This window comes from Priapulus caudatus, unplaced genomic scaffold (genome assembly GCF_000485595.1).
Source record: "Priapulus caudatus unplaced genomic scaffold, Priapulus_caudatus-5.0.1 Scaffold557, whole genome shotgun sequence".
Lineage (NCBI taxonomy): Eukaryota > Metazoa > Priapulida > Priapulimorpha > Priapulimorphida > Priapulidae > Priapulus > Priapulus caudatus.
This window is the reverse complement of record NW_014577618.1, coordinates 62213-79706: the sequence shown is the minus strand read 5'-3', so window position 1 is coordinate 79706 and position 17494 is coordinate 62213. Positions and strand designations below refer to the sequence as shown.

Below are 17494 nucleotides of genomic sequence, written 5' to 3'. Positions count from 1 at the left end.
GGTAACACTTTGTGAGATTACTGGTACCTGCAGGCGGGATTGCCTATATACATATGTTGCAGTATAATCATATAACGACTATGCTATTGGTCAGCAGCATATGCTCTTGACTACGGGTGTATTTCGTATAGTATACGATAGTATATATATATATACTAGTATAGAAAAGATATATAGAATATTCAAACGTAATAGTATATCTTATATATAATAATATAGCAGATGCTGTTGGATAGGAATTTTTACGCGACAGTTGATCCGTGTGCTGGACGTTACATGTATATGCAGATAAGGTCTATGCTCCGACTCTGCTTTAACCTGGCCGTATTTAGCTATTTCTGACTAAATATATGGATATATAGTATATATATATAAATGATTATAATAGTAGATATATATATATATAATATATATATATATAGAAATAGATCATATATATTATGGGTTAGAGGTTAGGGTTAGTCCGAATAGCTAGAATACCAGCGGCAAACAGAGGTCAGGGAACGATAGACCCTATACGGACGGTACATATAGCGATGACTGCTAACTGAAATCCTGATCTATTGATTACCGTAGTCACGAGCTAGTTGGGGATAGGGAGCGTTTCGTGTTGGCCTCACGTTGGCGACCTAAAATCCGATAACTTGTTCAGTAGCCGCACACGAGAGAACGGCGCACGCGGAGAAACAGCGCGGCTCTAGTCGATAGATCAGGGGGCGATTTTCAAGACGTATTTGCCGTATTGGAAAATACGGGTAGATGTCAAAGTGCCCTTCGAAATTTTGACGCTCACTGTGGGTGCGTGTGCTCTGTTTGGCGATGTGCCTGTTAAATCTGGCAAAAAATACTGTCTATCCTCAGCGCCTGCTTCCCAGAACGGGCTCTGATATAATACTATATATATAATAATATAGATATATATAATATATATAGATAAGATATATATCATATTATAATAATAGATAAATAGACAACATATATATACTATGACAGCTCGTTGCGGGGTTTTTACCAACATCTAGTTCTGAGAGCCTGCCACGATGTTGTTGGGTGGGGGTGGGCTGTGCTGGCGGCGTTGCGAGTGGTGTAGTGCGCGGGGCGATCGGTGCCAGAAGCATGGGTCACCGGCGATGAAACGTCGCCCTATATCTTGTACCCGGCCGCCCCACTCCGACGGTCGGCAGGGACCGCAATGCGCGTTCCCAAAATCTCCGGTAAAGGGGCGATTTTTCGCGCGACAAAATCCGGTCTAAGAATTGTAAAAACGGAGGGGGTATTGGGACTTTTCACCGGAGATTTCTTTAAAAGGGGGTTTTTTCTCCTCTCGTTCATCGAAGTAATCATAGAAAACTATCAAATCCCGGATCAATATCGCTGAAAGTCCTGCTAGGTTTGAAGCTCATTACAGGAATTGATGTAATTTTGAATGTAAAAATATTGCCGCCTTAGTTCCCCTTGCATCCACTGACGCTACACTACCGTAGTGTAGACTGCGTTCGACAGTTGCCACACGCACTACACTAACGTTCACTACGGTTGGAATGAGAGCCACCTGAGATAGGGCGGAACATTTGAGCAGTGTCCGGATTTAGGGAGGTCTCCAAGGGAGCGAAAAACCCGCACAAAAAACCGCGAAAAAAGGGTAGGGTTCAGATTTTAGCAGTCCTGAGATAGGGGGTGCTTGCAAAGGGACGCGGAACGAGCATATGCCGTACCCTAAAATAGGAACATGGAGTGAGGCCGGGATGCCGACATTTTTTTTTCAACCAACTATCCATGCCAGAATTGTGGACTGCTCTTAATGGCTGTTTATATGACGTAATCATTAATGACGTAAGGATCCAGTATGACCCTAACCCTAACCCTAAATCCGAACCCTAACCATAAACCCTAATCCTAACCCTCAACCCTACCCTAAACCCTAACCCTAACCAAGACAGAAAACAAAAAAGAATTAAAAAGCAACGCGGATTCGACAACCACCGACCGTTTCAGACATAAATCTGGTGTGCTATTCCATTACGCCAGGAAGACTCATGAGAAATAGCACATGACATCTGCTAATAAGCCAGCACATGTGTTTTCTGAACCATCAGGAGACAGGATGAACCAATCACAACAATCAGATGTTCGACTGCGAGATCGTTGGTTAGAAAAAAAATTCGCGGCCGGGAGCGGTACAGCCTCCGAGTAGAGTATAGTAAATATATACATCATGCACGGCTGCTGGCTAGGGAGAGATTTTACGATCGATTCGGGAATGATATAGTTTCCAGTGAGTGGGGACCAGCTATAGGAGAGAGGGACATAGTCTGAGAGCTAGAAGAATTTTCATGGGATTTGTCCTGCCTATATGTGACAGAGACGGCTCATTGTAGCACTGGGCCTCACGCTAACGGAGATGAATACCGAGGACTGAGCAACAAGCCCTGCGCGCTTTATAGTGAGTGAGACTCGATCTGAAACTTGAGCCATCCAAGGGACCTTGGTCATACAGCATCCACAGATGTGCCGTCATTAGATTTCGTGCGAAACAATAGCAAACTATATTCTTGTCAAATTGATACATGTAACAGATGTATACAGATGCGATGGTGGAGAACAATATACAGGACAAAGCCACTCAAGAGAATGCCAATGTTAATTGGCCCCAATGCCGGAAGGGTGACCGGTTCTATAGAAGTGGCGCTCGCGTTGACAGTAGCATGCAAAGTGTAGTCGATAGTATATGAACGCGCAATTATATAGACTGTCGGCTCTGTCGCCAGTTGAATATAGCACTCGGGCGTTAGATGCGATTGTATGACTACTAGCCACTTGGATTTAATTTAATGTTTTTAAAATAAAAAAAGGTAGGCGTTAGGTTAGTTAGGGTTAGGGTGTGGTGAGGGTAGGGTTAGTGTTTTTTCTTGTTTTTAAGTGCCTAGGAGTCATATCCTAGTGTAGTAGTCAACAATATCGCATCTAACTGCGGCGTGTTGAATATAGCTCCTTGTGGGTTATCAAATAAAATCTTGGTGTGAAAGTGGCGCACTCTATCCCCCTGTCGATGGCCCTTCTACCTGCTTCTATGTTCCTAGCGGTGGATATAGGCTTTCCGATGCCATCGAAGCGTTTCGCGTGACGTCAGTGTACGTACACGCCACGAACTCGGCTATCTCCGAAGGGTAAGTGGAATGATACAACCTAGTGCTGATGGGCTCCGTCACGCACATACCTGATGCAAAAACCTTACTAACCCTAACCTGAACCAACCCTACACCGAACCCAACCCTAAACCCTAACCTAACCCTAACCCTAACCCGAACTCTAACTCTAACCCTAACCCTAACCCTACCCGTACCCTAAATTAAATTTAATTAACACTAATACGAAACAGAACACTAACACAACAAGATTAAAAAGGATAAAAGATAGAAAAATAGAAAAATAAAAAATAATTAAAAACAGATGGGAGTCGAATGGAGGCGGATGGGTCTATGGTGGTGACGTCACACGGACGTACACTGACGTCACGCGAACCTTCGATGGCATGGAAACATATATCCACCGGTTTCCTAGAGTAGGAAATCGGCTTTTGCTTCGCGCGCCCGCCAATCCCCTGGCATTCTGCAACTACCATTTCGCGCTACGCCGCCAAAAACCTGCGCGCGCTGCCAGAGCAGGTACGCAGCGCTCGGTGAAGCGACGCTGAGGGTGTGGTGTCGAATGCGGGAGCCGAATTGGTCGGTGGAAACGGGGATTACCTGATGGGGGCTGTGTCAGCGTGGTACTATTCGGAAAAGAAATGCTAGTTTTCGGCGGCCCGCATCACTTATCGCCAGCTGTTTTCAATACGTGAGCAAGCAAACCAAAACAAGTCTTGCTTTCCTCGCTGAACACCGTGCCATATATGATCATCAAGAGCAACAAAATCTATAGCGCGGCAACTGTGCGGGTGGCTGTGGCCCTAGTAGTACCTCCGGCCCAAGGCAGTCATTCGCTCACTGAAAATTGTTAGTAATTAATTAATTAAATTAAATAATTAAGTGGCATCCGGATCACGGACCAAAATGTTAAGCACTTCTAAAGTTACTTACGAGTTGGCTGACCGATCCTGGAAAATTTGATTGATTAATTAATTAATGAATGGAGATCCGGATCACCACCAAATCTACATGAAGTTTAAGTTAGCCCATTTCTGACCTATCCTGAAATGTTTATGTACAATCCGTCCAAGAACTTGTTTAAGTTAGGCTGACACAAACAAACCAAACGCCACAAAACCACAAACCAACAAACACACGCGGTGAAACAAACCTCCTGCCAACCCCTTTATTATGTTATATAGGCCCCTTTGATATTTTTACTCCTGGAAGTAGAATGACACCTCTGCCGGATCGAAGGCGCCAAACACCCTTCGGTTAAGGTGACCTTTGACCTACGTTGGACCTCGGTTACGCGGCGTTGGTGCAGAGGTAGGGCTCGGCAAAAGGCGCGATGCGTCAGGACGACGTGAAGCGAGTCTCGTGCCTCGGCCGCGGATACGTGTCCGCCCCGCCCTCGTCGAATACCTGTCGCGCAACGCCAATTATCATGCTCACCGTAGGTAAGACCCTGTATTGATGCTTCTTTTTTTCTTCACGTGCGTGGTCTCGCTCTCTCTTCTTCGCTCACGCTCGTGCGCTCTCTCTCTCCGCTCGTTTCTCGGCGCGCTCGCTCTCTATCTCTCCTCGACTCTCTCTCGCGCACTCTTCTTTCTCTCTTTCTCATCTCTCTTCTTCTCTTCTCTCTCTCGCTCTCTCTCTCCGCTCTCAGCTCTCTCTAGCCTCTCGAGCTCTCTCTCTCTCTCTCGCTCGTTCTCTCGCTCTCTTTCTTTCTCTCGTCTCTTCTTTCCCTCGCTCGCTCCCTCCATCCTTCCTCCCTCATTCCCTCTCTGATACCCTTTCTTCCCCTACCTTTCCCTTTGTCTCTGTCCCCCTCCCTCTCTCTGTCGCCCTGGCCTATGCTCTCTCTCCCTCGCTTTTGCTCCCCCGCGCTCCCGCTCCATCTGTCACCCTCTTCCTCTCTCCTCTCGGCTCTTATTATCTTTGCTCTCTCTCTCTATTTGTCTCTCTCGCTCTTGCTCTTCTGTGTTACATTAGCAACTGACAGTGCAGAGTAGCGTGTATCTGCAGCGTCGTGTCTGTGAGCACTGAAGTCCAGCAGGATGGCGTCGAGGTTGCCGCGTGACGCGGCGTCGTCGACGTCGCCAACGACGATGAAGCTCTCAGTTCCCTCGTGCAGGACCACGATCTCGTCATCAGGTAAGTTCATGGTTCGCACAGTCCTTGAAAAGTCCTGAATTTGAGGGGAGTCTTGAAAAGTACTTAATTAGTAAATGTTGGATTTTGGCTTGAAAAGATGCGTGAAATTTCATGAAAATGGTCTGGAATTTGAGAAAGACATCCTTGCCTGTATAAAAGAGAAATTTTGTCCATTCCAAAATGTGGCAACCTCAGATAAAAAGTTGCCGTTAAATGAGTTAAAAGCTAAGACACGATAGACAGTTAAATGATGAGCACAATTACAGTAAGTCAGTAAAATCAGTCGAGTAAATCAAGGTATGTGTAGAAGGACAGTGTTTTAGAAGGGGTTATTAATGTGATTCAGGTAAGTTTAAAGGTGAACATGCAGATGATAAGATGCGGTTAGTAAATAAGCCAGGCTATGGTTTAGTTCGGTGTCGTGAATTCTGATAAAATGTCATGAGAAAATGTCCGTGAATTTCCATAAAAGGTTCTTGAAAAGTCTGTGCTGGAAAAGTCCTCGGTAAAAATTTCAGTCCTCCTGCTATGAACATGGGCGTAACGTACGCCGCGTCGCCCATGGCGATCTTAGCCACTAGCATCTCTAGCTACGAGAGGTCACGTGGAGGTCGCGCTCGTTTCGACAAACTCTTGTTGTGTTGCTTCTGCAGTGTTGGTATTGCGGTTGTTGTTGTGTTTGGTTGTTGGTGTTGATGCTGGTGTTTTGTTTGGTAATTGTTGGTTGTTGCTGTTGCCATTGCGGTAGTTGGCTGATGGCGGAAGGAGGTGAGAAGGAACAACAACTGGACCGTTGTTCCCTTTCATGCGAGTCAGGATCGCTGCTATTGATGTATAACGTAGAAGGTAGAATGTATAGGCGCGTTCCACACAGAAAAACGCCGATGCTAATCGCGATGAAATACCGAGATAATTGTGTCGTTGTGTCAACAACAGGCGAATATCGCGCTAATGCGCCGAGCGGCGATAATTCAGGTAATAGAACTGCGCCTATGCGCACTGTCGGCAATGATGCTCACTGCGCACATGCTCACTGCTCACTCGCTTGGAATGATGCGGATAGAAGATACCGGGAGGCTATTTGCGCGAGCGTTCACACACGCAAATATCGCGGCTAAATTCCAAGCGAGCGGGCACACACGCCAAATAATCGCGCTAATTCCAAATAATCGCAGTCAAAAGTGCGATTTGTGGAGCGCGATGCTGCATCGGCGATATTAGTGGGTATTATTGCGTTCACACTGTAATAATCTCGCGTATTGCGATCGCGATGCAAAACGGAGTGCAGCGGGCTAATTCGCGCCAGTGTGAACGCGCCCTAATAAAGTAGATGGTATAATGTATTATATAAGGGTATAATAAGGTCAGAAATGGGAAGGGTATATATAACTGTATAATAAAAGTAGAAGGTTATAATGTAGATAGAATATAATAAAGTAGAATGTATAATGTATATATAATGTATAATAAAGTAGAATGTATAATGTATATATAATGTATAATAAAGTAGAATGTATAATGTATATATAATGTATATAATAAAGTAAGAATTGATATAATGTATATATAATGTATAATAAAGTAGAAGGATATAACTGATGGTTATCGGTGCGTGTGCTTGCTTTCTTGCAGCCTGCTGCCGTACGACATGCACGGCCGCGTGGCGAAGCACTGCATCCGCCACCAGACGAACATGGTGACAAGCAGCTACGTGACGCCGGAGATGCGCGAGCTCGAGCAAGAGTGAGTGTACGGCAGAGGTTGCCAACCACTGCCCGATTTATCCGTAATTTTATACGAGATTTCTATCCTTTTGCACCACTACGACCAGTTTGGTATCAAAATCTACGAATTTCAGCTGCATCGAAAATTTTTTGTTGGGGTCATGATTGTTCTTTTTTGTCAGATTTACGTCATGTGGTGAACTATAGCCGAATGCCAGGAAATGGGCAATTCAGATTCAAAAAAGTTTTCGGGTCCCCCTGCTCGAGCCAAGAGTGAGTGTACGTGGATGGCGCCGAGCCGAGCAAGAGTGAGTGTACGCTGATGGTTTGCGCCGCGGCCGCTCCTGCCACGACAGCTGTTTGGCCACAGTCTACACCCGTTAGGCCAAAACTTAAATATATGTGTGGTTACGGTTACATGCCGAAAAAAAACTTAGGGTAGGTAGGGGAAAAACATTTTATTTCTTGAAAGAATTTTATTTACGAACGCCAGGCCGAGATTGCGTTCGTGCCTTTGAAGCAGGAAGGTCAATTCAGTTATTTTTTATTTTTTAATTGTTTTAAAGATTTTTTTTTTACTGTAAAAGAAATGCAATAAAAAAAAATAAGTGTAGGCGCTGGGAGGGAATAAAGAGGGTCGGTCGCGAAACCGCTACCACACTATATTGTTTTGCGGCTTACGATCCACGATGCCCCACCCAAAACCCACGGCTTGCCTCAGAAACACATCCCCCCCGAGTAGCATCACACCCTTGACGCCTCCCACTCAGCAGGGCGCCCCGTTCACTGAATTGTAAAAGGGCGGTGGAATTTCTACGGGGTGAAAATGCTGACGGTGTGGCTAAAATTCGATGCTGACGGCTGTCGAACCCTGTTCCAGGCGCGCGCGCCCCGCGCATCGAACGAGCGCGTCAACGACGGGGGCGACGGACGACCCTGGATCGGACCACCTGCTCGCGATGGAGTGCCATCGAGTCGGTACAAGGCAGCAGGCAGTACGGTGAAGTCGTTCATCTCGTACTGCGGCGGTCGAACTTGCCTGCCGCCAGAGAACTCGAGAAATCCCTGCGATACAAGTTCAGGGTAAAACCCAGGCCGTTGGGCCCGTCCGCTACCAGCGTAAAAAAAGAAGTTCTTATACAGTTATTTCTCAGTGTCAATAGCTTTAAATTGTATGTAAAATCATAATTATTAGGCAATTAGTTAGCTTAAAAATGTACTGGCACTGTGGGGTGGGCAGATTGCCAATTTTTGGCTGAGCATCCTCTCTCAGCGCCGCTCGACGCACATGCTGTGTCTTTTGTTTTGCCATCGCAGCTGGCAGTCCACTGGGCGTGTTCAGGGACAATGCTCACAGCGGAGCGAGCATACCGGCTCAACGGAAAGGTAGGGCCCTCAGAACTGCGGATGCCGGCTTCACTGGAATGTTTCTTCACTGTGTTTTGCCTTGGTGTATGTATGTAGCTACGTATCACTGTAGTATAGCTCTATTATTGCGTATTTAAGTAAGTAAATTTTATGTTCCTTAAACAGGGATGTGACTCCTATATATTGATGGGACTCTTGTATCTGTATGCCTGTATAAGAATAAGTAGTATGTATTCACTCGATAAGCAGATAAGATGTCCACTCCAGCGATGATAAACCTTTCACTACGTCATATCTTTTGACTGTGAGTCGCTCCACCTGGGCATGGTCCTACACCAATGCGTTCAATTCATTCCCTTATCATCATCTAACTCCGCCACATCTGCCTTCGCGCGGTTCAGGTCGTCGACGTGCAGAAGGGCGCTGTGCTGACGCGCGCAGAACATCGACTTCCTGCCCGGATTCAACCTCGGAGCGATGCCGAACGCACCTCGCAAGGACGCGTCGCCGGACGGAATCGAGACAGCGCGCACCACGATCATCCGCCGCACCCTGCCGCTACAGGCGTGAGTCCCTCACGGCGACCCAGCGAGCTCGCGGCGAGGCAAGAGCGTGGCAGAGAGGCGCCAATCTATAGAGAGATAGACAGACACACAGAACAGACAGGCGCAAACAGACACTCAGACAGACCAGACAGACAGACACATAGGCAGACAGACAGACAGACACATAGACAGACAGACGGACAGACAGACAGACAGACAGACAAACAGACACATAGACAGACAGCCGGGCAGACAGACAGACAGACAGACAGACACATAGACAGACAGCCGGGCAGACAGACAGACAGACAGACAGACACATAGACGAACAGCTGGGCAGACAGACAGACAGAGCAGATAAGATCGCAACATGGTTTCATGCTGCATGTGTTATCTCTCTCTCTCTGTCTCTCGCGCTCTCGCTCTCTCGCTCTCTCTCTCTATATACTATAGGATATATATAGAAGAAGATCCATCCTCACGCATCGTGTTGGGGTGCAGGGCTCTGCGAAGCCTCAAGGCGTCTTCTCAGGTCGGCCTCATCAACGACGTACCGCGCCGAACCGGCATCCGATCGGGGACCGGCAGATCACGGGGTGAGTGAGGACAGCGCGTAGCGTGGGGGACGTAGACAGCCTATAGCGGTGAGTGAGTGAGTGAGCTCTGTAGCAGCGAGTGAGTGAGTGAGACAGCGCTACATAGCGTGAGCGTGAGTGAGTAGCTCTATAGCGTGAGGTGAGTGAGGACAGCTCTATAGCGTGGGGGAGTGAGACAGCTCTGATAGCGTGGTGAAGTGAGTGAGCTCTGTAGCAGTGAGATGGAGGGAGACGCTCTGTTAGCAGCGGTGAGTGAGGTGAGCTCTGGGTAGCAGGTGGGTGAGTGACTGAGCTCTATAGCGGGGTCGTGAGTGAGACAGCTCCTATAGCCGTGGTGAGTGTGAGACAGCTCGATAGAGGCGGGAGTGAGACAGCTCGATAGCGTGGTGAGGGAGTGAGACGCTCTATAGCGTGGGTGGAAGTGAGACAGCTCTAAGCGCTGAGTGAGTGAGACAGCTCTATGCGACCCATCGGTGCGGGGAGTGAGACAGTCGAGAGCGTGGACGCCACGAGGCTGAGTGAGTGAGTGAGCTCTGTAGCAGAGTGAGTGAGGAGCTCGATAGCGTGAGTGAGCGAGGACAGCTCTATAGGTGGGGAGTGAGGACAGCTCTATAGCGTGCGCCGTGAGCGTGAGTGGACAGCTCTATAGTTGTGGGTGAAGTGAGACAGCGCTATAGCGGGGCGTGAGTGAGTGAGACAAGCACGTATAGGCGGGTGATGTGGCACGTTGAGACAGCGTTACAGCGTGGAGTGAGTGAGGAACAGCTCTATAGCATGGGTGAGAGTGAGACAGCTCTATAGCATGGGTGGAGTGAGTGAGACAGCTCTTATCGGTGGTGGAGGAGACAGCGCTAGATAGCACAGTGGGTGAGCTGAGGACAGCTCGTATAGCGATGGTGAGTGAGTGAGACAGCTCGTATGGTGGGGTGAGTGAGACAGGCTCTATAGCGTGGGTGGAGGAGACAGCTCTAAGAGCGTGGGGAGTGGACAGCCTCGATAGCGATGGGTGAGTGGACAGCCGATAGCATGGGGTGAGTGAGACAGCTCATATGCAGTGGTGAGGACTCAGCTCGTTTCAGCCATGGGCGTGGGATCGATCACGCGGTTCGTGGCTGGGAGGCGTTCACGTCGCCGACCACCTGCCAGCGTTCCCACCGGCGAATCCTGTCTACCACATTACACTACTGCTGAGACCTAGAGGGCCTCGAGGCTTTCAAACACCGGTGCGCCGGTCCGCAAATTTTTTCCCCGACTTGAGTCCGCGACCACAGGCCAATAAGAGCGCACTCCATTCACTCGACTGTCCGCGAAGCAACAATGGCTAAAATGATACCACCTATCACGAACGCTAACCCTAACCGACCTAACGTACCCATACCCGAACCTAACACCTAACGGATATCCAACCATATATATACGAACAGAAGAGTACAAAACACTATCTATGGGTGCGGGTCCGGAACGCAAGTGGAGAAAACAAATTTGCGCCGCCCCGGCCCTGTGTTCTGCAACGGCTACGGCGAATGTAGTGTGGTGACCGAGATGAGGAAGAAGCGGAGGAGTGGCTGTGGTAAAACTGTGAATCGTTTTAGTAGGCTGGATCTAGGATGCAGCTGGGAAAAACGGAAGCTGTGGAGCGAAAGGGGCGACGGGTTCCGTCAGTTCTCACACCATTCTATCGGTCAATTGCTCCGGCGTTCTCATGCCTTCTCCCGTCATCAGTTGTTCGTTGTTGATAATGGCCGTCGGCCGGCGTCAGTTCGTTCGGTTGTTTACTCACGCCGGTCGGCCGCTGGTCCACAGAAAGAGTTCAGGTGCGACGCGCTTGACCAGCCACTGACATGAGGTTGGACCATTGCTCAAGGACGCCAGTTGGTCGACAACGTCAAGCAGGACAACAGTCACTCCACGCGATCGCCAACGTGAGCAGTCACCGCCGCTCGCCACGAACTCGATGGGATTTTTGAATGGCATTGATGCTAACAGAATTACCACAGTTGTTGCAAAGTGCAATTGAAGTTAATATACGCTTCCATGTCTCGAGTCGCGTAGACGTGTTATTTAAATCTACGAGTGTCTCACAGTGGCCATAGTGTCTTACAGTGTCGTCACAGTGTCGCACAGGTCGTACACTACGTTGCAGTAACTCATGGATGTCTCCAGTGCTCTCACAAGTGTCTCACAATGTCTTACACTGCGTGCAGGGACTACGGTTGTCTCACGCGGTCTTACACTGACGTGCAGGGACTCACGGCCACGAGTCGCACGCAGTCTTACACTGCGTGGCAGTGATCACGGTGTCTCACGCGTCTGACACTGGCGTGCGCAGATGACTCACAGGTGCTCACGCTGTCTTACACTGCGGCAGTGACTCATAGGTCTCACGGGTGTTCTTACACGGCGTGGCAGGGAACTCACGGTGTCTCGACAGGGTCTCGTACACTGGTGGGCAGCTAACTCACGGGGTCTCACCAAGAGTTCGTACACTGCATTGCAGTGACTCACGGTGTCTCACGCTGTTTTACACTGCGTCGCAGTGACTTAACGGGTCCTCACGGTCGCTCTCACGGTGTCTTACACTGCGTGGCAGGACGCACGGTGTCTACAGGGTCTGTACACTGTGTCGCAGTGACTCACGGTGTCTCACGGTGTCTCACGCTGTCTTACACTGCGTCGCAGTAACTCATGGTGTCTAACGGTGTCTGACAGTATTTCACCATGTCTCACGGTGTCTCACAATGTCTCACACCATCTCTTACTATCTCGTGGTGTCTCACACTGTCTCACGTGCCTCCCCCTCTCTCGCTCTCTCCTTCATCAGCCTGGGACTGCTGTCGGACGATGTGATCGAGAAGAAGAACACGCCGCTGGCGACCGTCTCGCACTACATGGCCAAGCGACTCGCTTACGGTGAGTATAGTCATCGCTCGCGGCTGCTCCACCCACGCGTCGCCCTCCTCGCTCACCCCGATAGCTTCCTCTTTCATAGCGGAAGGCCGAGCAGGAGGAACTGTCGTTGCTGTGGTTGCCGAGGCAACGCACCGATACCTATTTCCGTTGTGACACCGTCCGTATAAATGCGGCAAGATTGATACGAGAACAACGATGATGGTGACGATAAGAACAAATTTGACAGAGTAATATTTTAATAATAATTATTCTATGATAACATAATCATAATAATAAACGTTAATGTTACGTAATAAAATAGTAGCGCTGTAAAGGCTGCAGATGTTCTAGATTTGTCGCGTGTCTCGCTAACGAGCCCTCGCCCGCGCAGGTGCTAACGAGCGAGACATCATCGTTCTGCGGCACAACATCGCGGTGGAGCGGGCCGACAAGGAGACGGAGGTGCGCCACATCAACCTGGTCGTCTACGGCGACCCGCGCGGTTACTCCGCCATGGCCAAGTGCGTCGGCTATCCGACCGCCATCGCCTCCAAGATGCTGCTGGAAGGTATACGTGGGTGTCGCGCACGAGTTGGGGGTCGGTGCTGGCCCTGGGGCGTGGGTGGGGGTTGATTGGTGCTGGTGTCAGGAGGTCGGGTCTGTGTCGGCGTGGACGGGGACGGGGTCAGCAGAATTATTGTCGTGCGGAAAACGAAGGAGAAGAAGAAGGACGAAGAAGAAATTTGGCACGGCGCTTATAATTCCTTTATGGGATCACGATATCTACGGGACGACGTTGGACTCAGTGGCGTGCTGCGCTCTTGTTTTGCAGACGAGATCCAACATAAGGGCATAGTGATCCCTCTGATGCCGGAGATCTACCGGACGATGCTGAAGCGGCTGGCGTACGAGGGAATCGTCGCCACGGAAACGGTGTCCTACCCGGAGTACTCCCCGTGAGTTGTGCACGAGCGCGGTCGGCGGGGACGCCGGCGCCCCCTGTCCCCGCCGAGTCGCCGCATTGCATGCTCGCACGTTCCCTCGGCGACGACCGCGGCAGACGCCGCGAATAGATCGGCCGAGACGCCATTTTTGCGCGGCCACGGTGCTAGCGTCGTCCGTCTGGACGCGCGCACGTTCCCGGTTTTTTTTCCTCATCGTCATTCGTCGATTCTCGCTGTCGCTGTGTAAATGCTCTTCTTTTTGTTCTATTTTTCTACCTTTTTCCACTCGTGCTTCGACTCGACAAAGTCGAGTGACTTGTGTTTAAATAACAGTAACTTAGATTTAGGTGGCTTGCTGCTATATGCTAACTAGCTTGAGTTGTAATAGTAATAGTAGACATATATGAAAATATCTATGTATGTAAGTATATATATATATATATATATTATCAGAAGTAGATAATAGGTTCTAATAGATTATCTACTTCTGATATTATGTATGTATATATCAAAATATGCGTGCGTACATTATATACATTGATATCTTTACTATAGATATGTTCATCATAGCTCATCATAGTAGCAGTAGGAATAGGAATAGCAGTGTGACTAGACTCCTTTTATACTGTTAGACTATAAACGATGACATACATGACGATATAAGCGAAACAATATGACGTTTAGTGGCCACACCCTTCGTCTCCCTCTCTCAGTCTCTCCATCCTGCATGCATTCACTGCGATTGTCAAGTCGTTAGTGGGTTCTACCATGCACGCACTTGAGTCCATGTCTCTCTCTCTCTCTCTCTCCCTTTCTCTCTCATTCTCTTTCTCCCTCTTTCTATTTTTCTCCCTTTCACTATCTCTCACTCTCTCTGTCTCTCTCTCTCTCTCTCTTACTCTTTCTCTCTGTGTGTCTCTCTCTCCTCTCTTCTCTCATTCTCTTTCTCCCTCTCTCTATTTTTCTCCCTTAGGCTCTCTCTCTCTCTCTCACTCTCTCTGTCTCTCTCTCTCTCTGTGTCTCTCTCTCTACCCCTCCTCTCTCATTCTCTTTCTCCCGCTCACTATTTTTCTCCCTTTCTCTCTCTCTCTCTCTCTCTCTTACTCTCTCTCTCGCTCTCACTCTCTCTCTCTCTCTCTCTCTCTCTCTCTTTCTCTCTCTCCCTTCCTCTCTCATTCTCTTTCGCCCTCTCTCTATTTTTCTCCCTTTTTCTCTCTCTCTCTCTCTGTCTCTCTTTCTCTCTCTTACTCTCTTTCTCTCTGTGTGTCTCTCTCTCCCCCTCCTCTCTCATTCTCTTTCTCCCTCTCACTATTTCTCTCTCTCTCTCTCTCTCTCTCTCTCTCTCTCTGTCTCCCTTTCGCTCTCTCTCTTTCTCCCTCTCTCACTCTCTCTTTCTCTGTGTCTCTCTCTCCCCCTCCTCTCTCTATTTTTCTCCCTTTCTCTCTCTCTCTCTCTCTCTCTCTCCACGTGCCGCTTGTTCACGAAGGTTTCACGTGCTTTGCAGGCTACACCACGGAACACCAAACAACATGTCCGCCCACTCCAACCTGTTCTACCAATCCGCGGCGTGATCTCTCCCGCGCCACCGCCGCGTATCGCTGCAGCGTCAAGAACAGAGGCTCCACCTGGAGGCGGCCGACCGCGGCTCGCGCTCCGTCTCCTCTCCCTTCGATCGTCTCCGCGCCGTGGCGCCATCTGTATCCCGTAGCGACAACCGCTTTGCGACGAGTCTTCCGTGTGAAATCTCGACGACTCTTTCGAGCGCGACTCTCTTGTCTTCGGACGAACTTTCCTCGTCTCTTCTGCACGCCGTCTCGCAAATTTTTCGGTGGCGAATCTTCCTTGTGCTTGTCGTCCGTGTCTGAAGACGGCCATTCCTCGTGCGTTCGGGTTGTGGGTTCGTCTCTATCTGCATGCATGTGCAACGAAGGTTGTTGTTCATATTCAGATCATACTCTCTAGATCTGTACCGTAATTCGGGGGCCCGTTGTCGGAAGTAGGAATTAACATTACTTTTAACGTTGAACTATTTTTTTTGATAGACTGCTGATTGAAACGGGAGTGAATGAAAACGAATTTGTTTTCATTGACCTCTGATAGAAATGCGGTAAAGTTACCAGTTTCTCACATAGCAGTACGTTGAAGTCCGGTCTGCGAGAGAGGATGTCAATGTTACGACTAACGTTAACGCTAGTTTTGTTTCCGACAATGGGCCGCTGTGCTTTGTGCATGCCTCTTGCTGTGGGCTACTAACCGACGTTCTCCCAGAGCCTGGATGCGAGTGTCTGTCCGTTGTGTGTGTGTCGATTGGTAGTAGGTCATTGCCGCTGCGAGGTCACGATAAGGTCATTGGGAGTGTCGGGGCGATGGGCCCGGGAGAGGCCCGTGTAGCATATTATGTACATACAGGTGTATCGAAGCCCGGCCGTTAACCTTCATTCGTCTGCTAATAATCATTCAAATAATGGTCTGTATACTAAATAATATTGGTGTAGTGTTTCTTTACTTAACAATATATACTGGTATGTATACACACATGTATTATATATGTGTGTGTGTATAGAGGGAAATATAATATCATGCTGTGTGGTGTGATTGTTAGCTGATGGTATGTATATAAATGCATACATAATATAATATATATATATATATATAAACAATACCAAATAACAGAAAGTGTTGGATAACAGCTAATAATCTAAGTGAATCTAGTGTACATTATGGAATTGATAGAAAATTAGACAGTGCACTCGTTGCAGATCGTACCACCAGGAGCAGGGCACCTATTACTGGCTAGCGGGTCCTTCTTCTATTTATCCTCGGTAATCATAATCTGCTGTGTAGCGATAATCGCACATTATTTCCGTGTAGATTTGAGCGCTCTTGATAAAATTAATAACGTCCTTGCATAAAATAATGAATGTCATTGATAAATAAATGTCTTTTGAAAATAATATCAGTCTTGATAAAATAAATACATTGTCTTGACTGAAAATAATCGTCTGAGAAATAACATCGTTCTTGATAAATAATAAATGATCTATGAATAAAATAAATAAATTGTCTATGATAAAATAAAATTGTCTTGGGGAGTAATACTCGCGCATTATTATTCACGTTCTGTTCTCGTCGAGTGAGAGGAAATTAGCTGGGCAATGTCACCCGCGTTAAATTAATAGGAATTATGTGGAAGTTCGGGTGGTGCCACTCGTGCCGATGTATTCACACTATCGGCAGCCAGTGTGTCAGGGATAGACTGGACAGACGCGTCGCAGCTGGTGTGTCAGAGAGATCATTACACGCCGTCGACAGAGGGGAGCCTAAGCTAGACGTCACCGTTTCACGGAGAACGCGATTTCTTGTACTACGAACTGTTTCTTAGGCGGTGTCTGCAGAGAGAAATGCTTATGCGTTGCCCGGGTCAGTAGTAGAGGGAAACCACGAACGCGTTGTTGCTTGTTTTTCGACCGCGACTCTTTCGCAGTGAGCGACGTGAGTCAAGATGGATCTTTGCAAAGTTGAGCAGCAGAGAAGAAAGAAAGTAAGAAAGAAAGAGAGAAGAAGAAGAGTTGACGCGGCGAGTGAAAAGTATATTTTTGACCGACTATTCCGGGGATGTTGGAAGCGCTGTACGTCACCCGCCCCGCAATGACGTGTTAGGGGCGACTTTCCACACACCCCTGTCTCCCAACGAACGATGTGCGTGATGCGAATAAGGCGCATATTCGTCACTGTATTGGAGCGAATCTATTCGGATATGCATCTTCTCTTATGTGGGAGGTGGGAGAGATTAACCAGCGATGCCTGAGCAACCGTCCGGGGGGGGGCGGAGTCGGTTGTAGCAGGATCGCGGGAAAATGTTTTGGTTGTTGTTTCTCGCCGAAAAGTTTCGAGGATCTACTTAAATATATTAATTAATTAAAGAAATGGTGTGTATCTTCATCTCGTGTTGGTTGGATCAACGCTCAGATTCCGGAGAATTCACTCCCAAGTAAGGTCGTGGATTTCAGACAAAATGCATTGAAACCACAGCAAACGCGTAAAGCCAGATGTGCACTGACTGCGAACCCATCGGACAATTGACATTGCCACCCTTACTGGGGAAAACAAGAATCTAACACCAGAGATGGATGCCATCATCAA

The 17494-nt window shown here is 48.3% G+C and overlaps 1 protein-coding gene and 1 long non-coding RNA gene across 2 annotated transcripts in view; both read left to right on the top strand.

The window, feature by feature from the left end:
- Positions 1-15947, top strand: part of LOC106811625 (alpha-aminoadipic semialdehyde synthase, mitochondrial-like) — a 22356-nt gene extending 6409 nt beyond the window's left edge. Inside the window, exons 6-9 of the mRNA XM_014815327.1 lie at positions 12340-12428; positions 12799-12975; positions 13240-13363; positions 14856-15947. Coding sequence (XP_014670813.1) covers positions 12340-12428; positions 12799-12975; positions 13240-13363; positions 14856-14922 — 457 coding nt within the window. The 3' untranslated portion in view covers positions 14923-15947. The remainder of the gene's footprint in view (positions 1-12339; positions 12429-12798; positions 12976-13239; positions 13364-14855) is intronic.
- Positions 4505-7023, top strand: LOC106811626. The gene is made up of 3 exons (XR_001394169.1): positions 4505-4588; positions 5157-5285; positions 6918-7023. It is a non-coding gene; the product is annotated as an uncharacterized LOC106811626 (long non-coding RNA).
- Positions 15948-17494: the final 1547 nt, after the last annotated feature.